Source organism: Oncorhynchus masou, chromosome 13 (genome assembly GCF_036934945.1).
Source record: "Oncorhynchus masou masou isolate Uvic2021 chromosome 13, UVic_Omas_1.1, whole genome shotgun sequence".
Lineage (NCBI taxonomy): Eukaryota > Metazoa > Chordata > Actinopteri > Salmoniformes > Salmonidae > Oncorhynchus > Oncorhynchus masou.
The window spans coordinates 19,071,101-19,085,745 of NC_088224.1; the positions used below are offsets into that span (position 1 = coordinate 19,071,101).

General features: G+C 42.9%; 1 protein-coding gene across 1 annotated transcript in view; it reads left to right on the top strand.

Annotated features, from left to right (window-relative positions):
- Positions 1 to 4,710: 4,710 nt before the first annotated feature.
- The window catches only part of LOC135551870 (juxtaposed with another zinc finger protein 1-like), a 32,083-nt gene continuing 22,148 nt past the window's right edge, over positions 4,711 to 14,645 (top strand). Inside the window, exon 1 of the mRNA XM_064983142.1 lies at positions 4,711 to 4,963. Within this exon, the coding sequence (XP_064839214.1) occupies positions 4,849 to 4,963 (115 nt within the window). The 5' untranslated portion in view covers positions 4,711 to 4,848. The remainder of the gene's footprint in view (positions 4,964 to 14,645) is intronic.

Sequence of the window (14,645 nt, forward strand, 5' to 3'; positions counted from 1 at the left end):
GGTTATTGCTGCCAAAGGAGGGTCAACCAGTTATTAAATCCAAGGGTTCACATACTTTTCCCACCCTGCACTGTGAATGTTTACACGGTGTGTTCAATAAAGACATGAAAACGTATAATTGTTTGTGTGTTATTAGTTTAAGCAGACTGTGTTTGTCTATTGTTGTGACCTAGATGAAGTTCAGATTTATGCAGAAATCCAGGTATTTCCAAAGGGTTCACATACGTTTTCTTGCCACTGTACATACCCCATAATGACAAATCAAAAACATGTTTACATTTTTTTTGCTAACTTATAAAAAAGAACACATTTACATAAGTATTCCGACCCTTTACTCAGTATTTGTTGAAGCACCTTTGGCAGCAATTACAGGATCGAGTCTTCTTGGGTATGACGCTACAAGCTAGGCACACCTGTATTTGGGGAGTTTCTCCCATTCTTCTCTGCAGATCCTCTCAAGTTCTATCAGGTTGGATTGGCAGTGTTGATGCACAGATATTTTCAGGTCTCTCCAGAGATGTTCGATTGGGTTCAATTCTGGGCTCTAGCTGGGCCACTCAAGGACATTCAGAGACTTGTCCCGAAGCAACTCCTGTGTTGTCTTGGTTGTGTGCTTAGGGTCGTTGTCCTGTTGGAAGGTGAACCTTCATCCCAGTCTGAGGTCCTGAGCACTCCAGAGCAAGTTTTCATCAAGGATATCTCTGTACTTTGCTCTGTTAATCTTTTCCTCGATCCTGGCTAGTCTCCCACTTCCTGCCGCTGAAAAACATCCCCACAGCATGAAACTGCCACCACCCTGCTTCACCGTATGGGATGGTGCCAGGTCTCCTCCAGACTTGAGGCTTGGTATTCAAGCCAAAGAGTTCAATCGTGGTTTCATCAGTCCAGAGAATCTTGTTCTCATGGTCTGAGAGTCTTTCGGTGCCTTTTGGCCAACTCCAAGCGGGCTGTCATGTGCCTTTAACTGAGCAGTGGCTTCCGTCTGGCCACACTACCATAAATGCCTGATTGGTGGAGTGCTGCAGAAATGGTTGTCTTTCTGGAAGGTTCTCCCATCTCCCCAGGGGAGCTCTGCAGCTCTGTCAGAGTGACCATCAGGTTCTTGGTCACTTCCCTGACTAAGGCCCTTCTCCCCCGATTGTTCAGTTTGGCCGGGCGTCCAGCTCTAGGAAGAGTCTTAGTGGTTCCAAACTTCCATTTAAGAGTGATGGAAGCCACTGTGTTCTTGGGAACCTTAATGCTGCAGAAATGTTTTGGTACCCTTCCCCAGATCTGTGCCTCGACAAAGTCCTGTCTTGGAGCTCTATGGACAATTCCTTCGACCTCAAGGCTTCGTTTTTGCTCTGGACCTTATAGAGTACAGGTGTGTGCCTTTCCAAATCATGTCCAATGAATTGAATTTACCACAGGTGGACTCCAATGAAGCTGTAGAAAAATGTCAAGGATGATCAATGGAAATAGGTTGCACCTGAGCTCAAATTCAGGTCTCATAACAAAGTGTCTGAATACTTACAGTTGATATGGTCCCAAAATGTTTTGCATTTCAGCAGTCAAGTTTTCAAGATTTTGTAGCCTGCATTTTGCATCATCATGAAGATGTGGCTAGTGTTGCTTTGCTTCTTGAAAGTCCAATATCTTGACAGCTGACATGCAACACATTTTGTGACTTTATCAACATTACAAAAAAATACACAAATATATTTTTTTGTGGATTTTCCCTTTAATATCTTATAGGCCTATGTGTGTGTCATTACAGTTATACATTTATGAATCAAGTAGGCCTAGTCTAGCCTGGCTGACGGGATCATAGAGATTCAGAATTCTATGGACAGGACTTTGAGTTAGGTGTCTGGCGGACTAGTCTCCTAGGCCTACAACATATTAATAACTTTCATTGTAGCCTAATAAGCCTGGATCCAACAACTAGGCTATTCATTCCTACCATGCATTGTTGCATGACATTGACCAGGGATCATCAACTGGATTCAGCCACGGGCCGATTATTTCTTGAGCGGATGGTTTGGGGACTGGAACATAATCACAGATAATTAGTAGACTGCAAATTGAAGCCCAAACAGATATAATATTTGACTAAAACATAATAATTTCAAACCTTTCTTACATTTGTACATGATCACGTCTCTCTATTATGCTTGGAAATATTTGGGAACAGATTTCCCAAGTTAAAATCAATTGGATGTCATACCCTGACCTTAGTATTCTTTGTTTTCGTTATTGTTTTGGTTAGGTCAGAGTGTGACATGGGTGATGTATGTGTTTTTGTACTGTCTAGGGGTTTTGTAGGTTTATGGGGTTGGCTCTCTTTTATTTTTATTATGGGGTTGGTTACCATCTAGGTGTTTATGTATGTCTATGTCTAGTTGCCTGTGTCTGCACATTTGTAGTATAGCTTCACCTTCGTTTTGTTGTTTTTGTAGTTTGTTTAGTGTCCGTCTTCATTAAATATATAACATGTATTCAAATCACGCTGCACCTTGGTCTCCTCCATTCAACGAACGTGACATTGGAGCTGATTTCCTGGTGTTTTTACAGTTTTTTATGGCCAACAATGAAAATTCCCCCAATAAGTTTAATTAAATGAAAAAAAAAAAAAAAAAAATATATATATATATATATATTTTGCTCAGAAAACGTATATAACTACCGGCAGTTGGGGAACCCTGACATCGGCTACTGCACGTAATTTGTTAGTGGGTCAGCTCAACCTTGTAAATGCATTTTTAGTGAGAAATGCAAACGTCTAGCCTGGGGGCATATACATTCAAAGAAGCAACAGGTAAACGTGATATTAGGCTGTCATCCCCTCCCTCTTCTACCCCTATCTACACAGTTCCACATGCTCCCCCAGCTGAGGCTGTCACTAGTTACCACAGGCCAAAGTTAAAAAAGGCTATGAAAACAAAAATGAGCTTTTTGGTTGTAATTTAAGGTTATGTTTAGGCATAAGGTTAGCATTGTGTTTAAGGTTAGGTTTCAAATGTAACCCATCTTGTCTCAGCTGGGGGAGGGGATTATATTAAGCTATATGGAACTGTTTTAAGAAGTTCATACCAAGGATCATTTAGCTATTTTATTTTTTTAAATGTAAGACCCGTTGAAGTTTTAAAAAATGAAAAATTATTTTTGCCCATACAGCGCATTGAATAAAATATTCACGACATGGAACAACAGATAGTTCCCCCAAAATATCAAAAGGAAGTTTGTTCTGAAGTGTCTCCCCTATATCTGAGAGATATAAGAAAGATCAGAAAGTATCTTTTTTTTTTACATGTATTTAACCCCATATTGTTGGCATTGAACAGTACCCACATATATTTCCATTCATTCTTTCAACTGGTACTGGGTCCCTTCAAATGAGTCTTGTGAGGCTGTGGGCTGTGGGCTGTGGGCTGTCCTAGGGCAAAACAACTGACATGTACATGTTCGTGAGAGTCTCACCTTTGTACAGAGGGATGTAGCCCAAACCGTTTGGATGCTACAGACAGACGTTGGGAGATCGGCTGTACTGACTTCTCCTGACACTTGTGGAGGTAGAACACCATCGTGTTTGTGAGTCTCATTTTTCCACTAAGGGGTCATAATAGTTTGTAGGCCAAACTGTTTAGATGCTACAGACGATTTTTTGAGAAGACAGCTTTTTGGGATATCTCATGGTCTGACAAACACCGCTCTGGCTCTGTCACAACATAGGAAGATGCGGTGGATTGAGACGCATCCAATGCAAAAAAGAAGATATTTCTAGCTTATATGTACATATTTTTTTATTTAAAAAGAATGTTTACCTCTTTTTCTCCCCAATTGGTAGTTACAGTCTTGTCCCATCGCTGCAACTCCGCCCCTACGTATATGGGAGAGACAAAGGTTGAGAGCAGCCAACTGCTGGTTTGCTTCTGAAGCTAAGCAGGGTTGTTCCTGGTCAGTTTCTGGATGGGAGACCAGATTCTGCAGGAAGTGGTTTTGGAGGGCCAGTAGGAGGCACCCTTTCCTCTGGTCTAAAGAAATACATAAAAAAATGTCCTGTGTAGGGTGCTGTCTTTCAGATGGGATGTTAAACATGTGTTGTGACTCTCTGTGGTCACTAAAATATCCAATGGCACTTATTGTAGGGGTGTTAAGCATGGTGTCCTGGCAGAATTCCCAATCTGGCTCTCATACCAGCATGGTCACCTACTCATCCCCAGTTTACAATTGGCTCATTCATTCCTTGACCCTGTGACTATTCCCCAGGTTGTTGCTGTAAATGAGAATATGTTCTCAGACATCTTACCTGGTAAAATAAGGGTTCAATAAAAATGTGTCCTCTGAAACATGACCCTGCAAGCTGCACTGCTCACTTAACCTAGAAGCTAGCTGCACCAATGTGTCAGGGGAAACACAGTCCAGCTGGTGACTGAAGTCAGCTTGCAGGTGCCTAGCTTGCCACGGGGAGTTGCTAGAGTGCAATGGGACAAGGAAATCTCTGGCAGCCAAACTCTCCCCTAACCTGGATGATGCTAGTCCAATTGTGTCCTGGGTCACGGCTGGCTATGACAGCCTGGGTCTGTAGTGATGCAGTGCCTTAGATTGCTGCACCACTCTAGAGGCCCTAAATTGACAGTTTTTTATGGGGATTTCCGCGCGGGCGAGGACATCGACCTTTTGAAGAAAACACATTGTAGGCGGGGTTTATTACTTTGTGGCTGTGGTAACTACTGACAACCTCCAGCTGCGTTTGCCGCTGCTGTGACTGTCCTGCCTGGCCGCCCGGTGTCTGATACGCTGCTCCTTCCCTGGATCCAAAGCCCGCCTCGGCTACCGAACTCCCAGTGAATGCACTAGTCAGCAACCATGACAGGCATCGCCGCCGCGTCTTTCTTCTCCAACTCCTGCAGGTTCGGGGGCTGTGGGCTCCAGTTCGAGTCTCTGGCCGAGCTCATCGTCCATATCGAGGACAATCACATCGGTGAGTTGGGGAGGGAGAGAGGTAGCATAGTTAGCTAGCTAGCCCAATGCTAGGCTAGAAGAACACGGTTCCATTGCATTCCGCTATGCCTGCCTGCTTGCTACCCTTTCGCTGCAAATGCAGAATAAAAAATGAGAAAACAAACTTCCGCTCGGATGTAGTGGTTGGATTTATTTTTGCATTATTGTTATTATGCAGCAAGGGCGTAAGTTTAACTATGTTTTTATTTATTAAACTACTAACGTTGTCATAGGTGGCTAGGCTAGTGTAGTCTAGCCAGACAGAGGTTTTGCATTGGTCGCTGTGTTTACGTTTAGGCCCGTGTTACAATGCAGCGGAGCACCTTTCGCTGATTGAGATTTATCTCTCGCCATTGTCATCACAAGTACTCAGCTGTTCTCACCCTGAACATGCGTTAAGATAATACTTAATTGTAAATTATAATTGATTTGACTCCGTTACAACTAGAATAATAAATGCCGCTAGTTTAGTAGTAGACTTGTACCTATCAGGTAGGCTATGTTTTGTTTGTAAGTCAGAGTTTATCATATTATTTGGTTGTTGTCAGCTGAAATGTTTAGAATTTTGTGCCAGCAAAGTTGTTTCCCCTTTTTCTCGATAGATTGTTTCCAGTCTGCAGTCTCGCAGGTGCTTGATTTGCAAAAATGTAACGATATAATGTTTCAACTTGTTGCAGATTACCACAAAACAGGCGCTCATATCATTTGCTTTGCTTTAGGCGATATGCTACAGTTTAAATTTGCAGCAATCATCAATCATTTAGACTGCACTCATTTTATATAAAAATATAAATGGTTATTAAACATATGCCTATATCAGTATCGTACAACGCAATATTTTCACCATAAACTATTGCGCATAGTTATCGTAACTACGAGGCCTTAGAGGTTTAATATGCTACAAAAAAACATTTGTCTAAGTCACTCATCACAAAACAGCTGCGGCAATGAGCCAAATAGTAGGTTATCTCGTAAGAATAGGCCTAATCGGATGATCAATGCTATCTATGCATGAAAGATCGGGATTTGCCCAGCCAGGTCAGACAATAACATGGCAATTTACTCCAAAACACCACAGGGTTCTCAGAAGAGGAAGTCCACAAATGTGTCCTTTGGTCTGGTTGTCACAGGAGCACGGAGCCTCCTAAATCAGACCTCTTATCTAATCTTGCCCATTAAATTAAAAAAATGAGTCCTTTTATCATGTGAGGTAATAACATTTAGGGCTATGTATTTTGCAACATTAATACCAATGGTATGCCCATCGCTTTTTTCCATGTATTTCATACCAGCATGGACACATGGAGGGGGCGGGGCGGGCAAGGGATGCTCCACTGAGCTGGTCTCCATGGAGACAGGCTGTCACAGAGGGGGATGGGAGCATGCTATTGGCCCGAGTGGCAGCACACCTGCTGCCTCTCATACAAAGAAGGCTCCGCCCCAGCCAGCTGTGACCGTGATGTTGTTTAATTACAGGACAGGGGTGCAGTGGGGTTTTGGTGGAGGTGTGGCAGGTGTATCATCACCATACATCATATACCCACTCACATCAGCTGATGAGAGAAAGGGTCAGCTATCTATCTCAGAGAGTAGGTTAGCTCAGAGCTTAGCAATATTATTATTTCTGGTAGGCTTAGAGCAGTGAGCACGCATCCACATACTGTATACAGACACACACACACATGCTTGACTATTATTGTGGGGACCTGACCTAAAATAGATTTCCATGCAAAATCCTATATTCACTAACCCTTAACTGAACCTCAAACTCCTAAACCTAATTCTAAACCTTATTGTAACCCTAAACCCTAAGCCTTTAGGCTTGTTTTACAAGCCTTGTGGGGACATATGGGGACTTCCGGTACCCACGAGGATAGTAAATCAAAACACACACGTTTGGTATTACTATACGTGTGGGAACCTAAAATGTATTTCTATTAAAAATCAAATTTTACCTAAACCTAATCCTAATTCTAACCTTAAATCTAACCCCTGAGCCTAAATTAGCATTTGTCCTTGTGGGGACCTGGGAAATGTCCCCACAAGGGAGAATTTTCCTTGTTTTACTCTCCTTATGGGGATTCCTAGCACCCACAAGGATAGAAATATAACCCCCTCCCTACACACACTCACCATCTGGCTCCTGAGGCAGCTGAGCAGAACAGGGGTCACCAGTCTGATCAGTGGGGACAATGAATCAACCCTACAGCTGCATCGCTACAATGACTGACTCCATTAATAACACATAATGATATCAATACTCTCATTAGATCTGTCCACTCAGCAAGGAGTGTGTGTTTGTGTTTTGTTGTTTGTCTTTGGTTCTTCTTGTGCTCAACCAGTGCAGTATATTCACCATTCAATTGTTACCAAATCAATAATTACAATACAGAAGATGAGTATTCTCTGTGCAGGTGAATAGACTCATTTCATTACTGATATGCTGGGTTGTCCACCAGGACTCAGACATGTTCAGCTGCAGAAAGTCTGAAGTCCATGTTTAGAGATACAGCGCTGCCCTCTAGTGTCAGAGAATCTAATAGTATGCTGTTCATCATCCGCTGGAACTCCAGTACCATTGATAGGGTTTATTCGGTGGCATCATGCTAGGTTTTGTTGCCGATATTTTGAAAGGGAACTCTGTCATCAATATTAACGGGACCTCCTCTAAAGTAGCCTTGATATCAAAGAGCCTTCCCACAGACAAGAAATATACTGAACAAAAATATAAATGCAGCATGCAACAATTTCAACGATTTTACGGAGTTACAGTTTATATAAGGAAATTAGTCTATTTAAATTAATTAATTTGGCCAGAATCTATGGATTTTACATGACTGGGCACCGCGCGCAGCCGTAGGCCCACCCACTAGGGAGCCAGTTCCAGCCAATCAGAATAAGTTTTCCCCTGCAAAAGGGCTTTTATTACAGACAGAAATACTCTTTAGTTTCATCAGCTGTCCAGGTGGCTGGTCTCAGACGATCCTGCATGTGAAGAAGCCGGATGTGGAGGTCCTGGGGTGGCGTGGTTACACATGGTCTGTGGTTGTGAGGCCAGTTGGGCGTACTGCCAAATTCTATAAAACGACATTGGAGGCGGCTTATGGTAGAGAAATTAACATTTAATTATCTGGCAACAGCTCTTTTGGACATTCCTGCAGTCAGCATGCCAATTGCACACTCCCTCCAAACTTGAGATACAGTGGGGCAAAAAAGTATTTAGTCAGCCACCAATTGTGCAAGTTCTCCCACTTAAAAAGATGAGGCCTGTAATTCTCATCATAGGTACACTTCAATGATAGACAAAATGAGAAAAAAAATCCAGAAAATCACATTGTAGGATTTTTAATTAATTTATTTGCAAATTATGGTGGAAAATAAGTATTTGGTCAATAACAAAAGTTTATCTCAATACTTTGTCATTGCCAACAAAGGGTATATAACAGAGATCAAATGTTTTCTGTAAGTCTTCACAAGGTTTACACACACTGTTTCTGGTATTTTGGCCCATTCCTCCATGCAGATCTCTAGAGCAGTGATGTTTTGGGGCTGTTGCTGGGCAACACAGACTTTCAACTCCCTCCAATGATTTTCTATGGGGTTGAGATCTGGAGACTGTCTAGGCCACTCCAGGACCTTGAAATGCTTCTTACGAAGCCACTCCTTCGTTGCCCGGGCGGTGTGTTTGGGATCATTGTCATGCTGAAAGACCCAGCAACGTTTCATCTTCAATGCCCTTGCTGATGGAAGGAGGTTTTCACTCAAAATCTCACAATACATGGTCCCATTCATTCTTTCCTTTACACGGATCAGTCATCCTGGTCCCTTTGCAGAAAAACAGCCCCAAAGCATGATGTTTCCACCCCCATACTTCACAGTAGGTATGGTGTTCTTTGGATGCAACTCAGCATTCGTTGTCCTCCAAACACGACGAGTTGAGTTTTTACCAAAAAGTTAAATTTTGGTTTCATCTGACCATATGACATTCTCCCAATCTTCTTCTGGATCATCCAAATGCTCTCTAGCAAACTTCAGACGGGCCTGAACATGTACTGGCTTAAGCAGGGGAACACGTCTGGCACTGCAGGATTTGAGTCCCTGGTCTTGTATGTCTTCCATTTCCTACTAATTGCTCCCACAGTTGATTTCTTCAAACCAAGCTGCTTACCTATTACAGATTCAGTCTTCCCAGCCTGGTGCAGGTCTACAATTTTGTTTCTGGTGTCCCTTGACATCTCTTTGGTCTTGGCCATAGTGGAGTTTGGAGTGTGACTGTTTGAGGTTGTGGACAGGTGTCTTTTATACTGATAACAAGTTCAAACAGGTGCCATTAATACAGGTAACGAGTGGAGGACAGAGGAGCCTCTTAAAGAAGAAGTTACAGGTCTGTGAGAGCCAGAAATCTTGCTTGTTTGTAGGTGACCAAATACTTATTTTCCACCATAATTTGCAAATAAATTCATAAAAAATATCTGTGGCATTGTGTTGTGTTTCGAAACTGCACATTTTAGAGTGGCCTTTTATTGTCCCCAGCACAAGGTGCACCTGTGTAATGATCATGCTGTTTAATCATCTTCTTGATATGCCACATCTGTCAGGTGGATGGATTATCTTGGCAAAGGAGAAATGCTGACTAACAGGGATGTAAAAAAAAATGGAGAGAGATCAGCTTTTTGTGCATATAGAACATTTCTGGGATCTTTTATTTTGGCTTATGAAAAATGGGACCAACACTTTACATGTTGCGTTTTATATCAGTGTCTATATAGGACAAAGTATCATCTACAGACATTCAGTGGCCCTTCAGGACTGTGCACATTTGTGTTTCTGAGGTACAGGGTTGTCCTGTATGTAGGTTACATGTATGATCATGTCTTTAAGTTAGATGTGCGTGTGGTCAGAGAAGAGCAATATAGTGATGTCAGCCTTGGCGAGCTGTGTGTCAGACTGCCAGTGTTCTGTTGTCATTACCTGAACAAGTACATACCTGCCTCTCGCCTGAAACCACCCCTTCCCCTGTCCTACCTTGAGATAGAGAGAGGGGAGGAAAGAGGAGTGGAAGAGCGTGAAGAAGAGGGAAACAGAGAGCGAGAGAGGCAGAGATGCCACACACAGTGCTTCCTAAATTGGTAAATGTTGCTAGTACAACTTGTCTCTGTTACTCATGTATCCTGTTGGCTGTCAAATGTAACCTAGATCTAAGGTCGTTGTGTATGTGAGTCTGCTAATGTAATGATAGTACAGGCACTGTATATCCGTCTGTGACCAGAAGGGGCCAGTGTAGCACTGTTTCTTTTCACTGTTCTGTTAAACGCTTGCTATTGCTTACTGACTACTGTACTGATGCATTTCCAACTTTGGAGTGTGTCTCTATAGTTGAAATAGGCATCCTTTCCTGTGTTATTAGTTTGTCTTAACTTCATTTTTGGAGTAGGCATATGTGTTTTTTTTTCTTGTGTGATTACGTTGTGTGTAGGATGTGAAAGCAATAATTCCACTACAACATATCTTACTAACCCAGTCATGTCAACCCAGTCATGTCAGATCAGTGATTTAATCCAGGACCTGAAGGGAGGGAGGTGGGAAGGAAGGGTGGAAGGTAGAGTACACTGTATAAGTATTTGAACAGTGTCCATGTTTGTTGTTGATGCCTGGTGTGTTGGTGGCTATTTCCTTTCTCCCCCTCTGAACTCAATGCTGAGGTGTGACATGGAAGGTGTGTGTGTGCTCCAAATGACCTGTCTGGGCGTAACGAGGCAATTAGTGTGTCCCAGAATGGAAAATACACCACCGCAACACACGCACACCCTCAGAAGTCGCAGGGCCTGAAAGCCCCAACATGCACTGGGAAGTCTAATTACAGAGGGGTGTACCCTCCCTCTCTTTCCCCACTCTCCTCCTTTTCCTCTCTTCCCTCTCTCCATCCGGTGCCTGCTGCTTCAGAAACACATTAAAACACACTCTGGCTTAATTAGCAGTCTGGAAAACAAGACCTGCATTCTTGGCCTGCTGTGACACACACACACACACACAGTTTTGTATTGCTATCCTTGTGGGGACCAAATAATTGATTCCCATACAAAATACTATTCCCTAAATTTAACCCTTAACCTAAGCCTAACCTTAACCCCAAACTCCTAACCCTAAAACGTTACCTAAACCTAACCTTAATTCTAACCCGAAGCCTAAGCCTAAAATAGCATTATTCCTCATGGGGACCGGCAAAATGTCCCCACTTGCCCGCCCAAATGTTCCCTTTTTTACTATCCTTGTGAGGACTTCTGGTACCCAAAAGTATAGTTAAACGAAACAATACACACAGGTGGGGCCTCATCTTTGACCGGTAGGAGGCAGTAGTAGACTGTTGGTCAGAAAAGTGATGTTGTGTTGAAGTCCGTAGAGTGCTGTTTGATGGGAAGCTGATTTAATGACAGGACCACTAATTTGGACTATATTTATGACTCTCTTATGCCCCCAATTTACACTCTTATATGCAGGTACACACCCATGCCACACTGTCTTTTGGAGAGCACTGGACCAGTATGACAACTGTGACACAAGCTCCGTTTGATTTAGTTTTTTTTGTCATTTAGCATACACTCTTATCCAGAGCAACTTACAGTAGTGAGTGCATATATTTTTCATACTTGTCCCCCTTGGGAATCGAACCCACAACCATGGTGACGCAAGCACCATCCTCTACCAACTGAGCCACACGGGACCACTTCTCCATCATGGGGGTGTGTGTGTGCATGTGCGCGCCTGCCTTCTTGTTACAGTGGCGGTATCAGGAGTATACTTGCTTCCTGTCCTGCTAGGTGAACGGAAGCCATAAAGTTGGGGAACATTTATTGCTCTCCCCCTCTGCACCTGGTTTACTTAATTCCCCCCTCCCCCATCCCCAACGTTCTAGAGTATGTGGTTAGCTTTGCGGAGCTTGACATTAGGGCTGGGCGATATGGCCTAAAAATCATGTCTCAATTAATTTCTTTCTTAAAAAAAAAACAACTTATGGGCGATTGACTATATATATCTTAATGTTTTCTCTGAGCGTTGTTGTACAATTTAAAGGTCAAATACACTGCATTTCAAACAGGTAGCAATGATCTAACAAATTCAGGGCTTGTGACGTTATACCTAGGCTAAATAAAGCCTTCCACAACCATAAGACCCACTAATATGATTTTATCAAAATAGGTTAACCTATTTTTGCTGTTGCAATATTCACTGATCTGGCTTTCAAGTCTGTCTATAAAGCAGTAGTGGTGCGTGGGTAAAATCACTGAGGAAGACAAGACACTAAAAAAGCCATATTACAACCTATGTTATGATAATTATGTTTGCTCTATAATCCGTTAGTTCATACGTGACCACGATATACAATAAGGTGGTGACAACAAAAAGACAAGTCACACAGCGGCGGAATAAATTCAACTACACATATTTGTTTGCTCTCCAGTTTTGTGATTAAACTCTGTCTGGCGAAAACCCACAAAGCAAATATGGCATACAAACAGTTATCATCTGCAGCATGGTCAAGCAAGTTAATGTTTTCGACAGTTTACTAAACTACTGATTTAGAACCACGGCATTACTGGAAGTCCGCACAAAGACAACACTATTCCAGCACCATTTAAACATCATCAAATCAACAAGGCTATGGTTAGTTTAATACACTGAAAACAAACTTACAGATACCAAAAACTATTTAGTCCAATCAATGTTGCTAAATGGACGACGCAGGAGAAGATGGCTGAGGTTTTACGTGTTCCTAACCGATTGTGTTTTTATGTTAGTTTTTTTGCGTTTTAACTTATTTTTTACTTATTTTCTACATGTTATGCTGCTAATGTCTCTCATGACCGAAAATAACTTCTGAACATCAGAACAGAGTTTACTCACCACGAACTGGCAGAAGATTTCTTTTCCTTTTAACGAGTCCGATGAGCCCGACGTGAAGGACATACTGCTTTCCCGGGAACAGGCCCAAATCCCCGTCATTGGCGTGAAGAAACGACGGAGAAGAAGAAACGACGGAGTCTTGAGGTTTTGCTTGCCTGAGGCATAGTATCTCATGATAAGCTGTAGACCACACTATCTACCTAGTTTTCATCTATATTTTTCGTAGCTGTCTACATACCACCACAGTCCGATGCTGGCATTAAGACTGCACTCAATGAGCTGTATTCCACCATAAGCAAACAGGAAAACGCTCATCCAGAGGCGGCACTCCTAGTGGCCGGGGACTTTAATGCAGGGAAACTTAAATCTGTTTTACCAAATTTCTATCAGCATGTTGAATGTGAAACCAGAGGGGGAAAAAAACTCAAGACCACCTTTACTCCACACACAAAGATGCATACAAAGCTCTCCCTTGCCCTCCATTTGGCAAATCTGACCTTAAAATTCTATCCTCCTGATTTCTGCTTACAAGCAAAGATTTATGCAGGAAGCACTAGTAACTCGGTCTATAAAAAAGTGGTCAGATGAAGCAGATGCTAAGCTACAGGACTGTTTTGCTAGCACAGACTGAAATATGTTCCGGGAGTCTTCCAATGGTATTGAGGAGTACACCACATAAATCATTGGCTTCATCAATAAGTGCATCGATGACGTCTATCCCACAGTGACCGTACCTACATACCCCAACCAGAAGCCATGGATTACAGGCAACATCCTCACTGAGCTAAAGGCTAGAGCTGCCGCTTTCAAGGAGCGGGACACTAACCCGGAAGCTTATAAGAAATCCCGCTATGCCTTCCGATGAACCATCTAACAGGCAAAGTGTCAGTACAGGACTATGATCGAATCGTACTACATCGGCTCCGATGCTTGTCGGATATGGCAAGGCTTGCAAACCATTACAGACTAGAAAGGGAAGCACAGCCGAGTGCTGCCCAGTGACACAAGCCTACCAGACAAGCTAAATTACTTCTATGCTCGCTTCGAGGCAAATAACACTGAAACATGCATGAGAGCACCAGCTGTTCCGCACAACTGTGTGATCATGCTCTCTGCAGATGATGTGAGTAAGACCTTTAAACATGCCAACAGTCACAAGGCTGCAAGGCCAGCTGGATTACCAGGACGTGTACTGCGAGCATGTGCTGACCAACCGGCAAGTGTGTTCACTGACATTTTCAACCTCTCCCTGTCCGAGTCTGTAATAACAACATGTTTTAAGCAGACCACCATAGTCCCTGTTCCGAAGAACACTAAGGTAACCTTTCTAAATGACTATCGACCTGTAGCACTCACGTCTGTAGCCATGAATTGCTTTGAAAGGCTGGTCATGGCTCCCATCAACACCATTATCCCAAAATCCCTAGACCCACTCCAATTTGCATACCGCCCTAACAGATCCACAGATGATACAATCTATATTGCACTCCACACTGCCCTTTCCCACCTGGACAAAATAAAACCCTAAGTAAGAATGCTATTCATTGACTACAGCTCAGTGTTCAACACCATAGTGCCCTTAAAGCTCATCACTAAGCTAAGGACCCTGGGACTAAACACCTCCCTTTGCAACTGAATCCTGGACTTCCTGACGGGCCGCCCCCAGGTGGTAATGGTAGGTAACAACACATCCGCTACGCTGATCCTCAACACTGGGGTACCTCAGGGGTGCGTGAATAGTCCCCTCCTGTACACCCTGT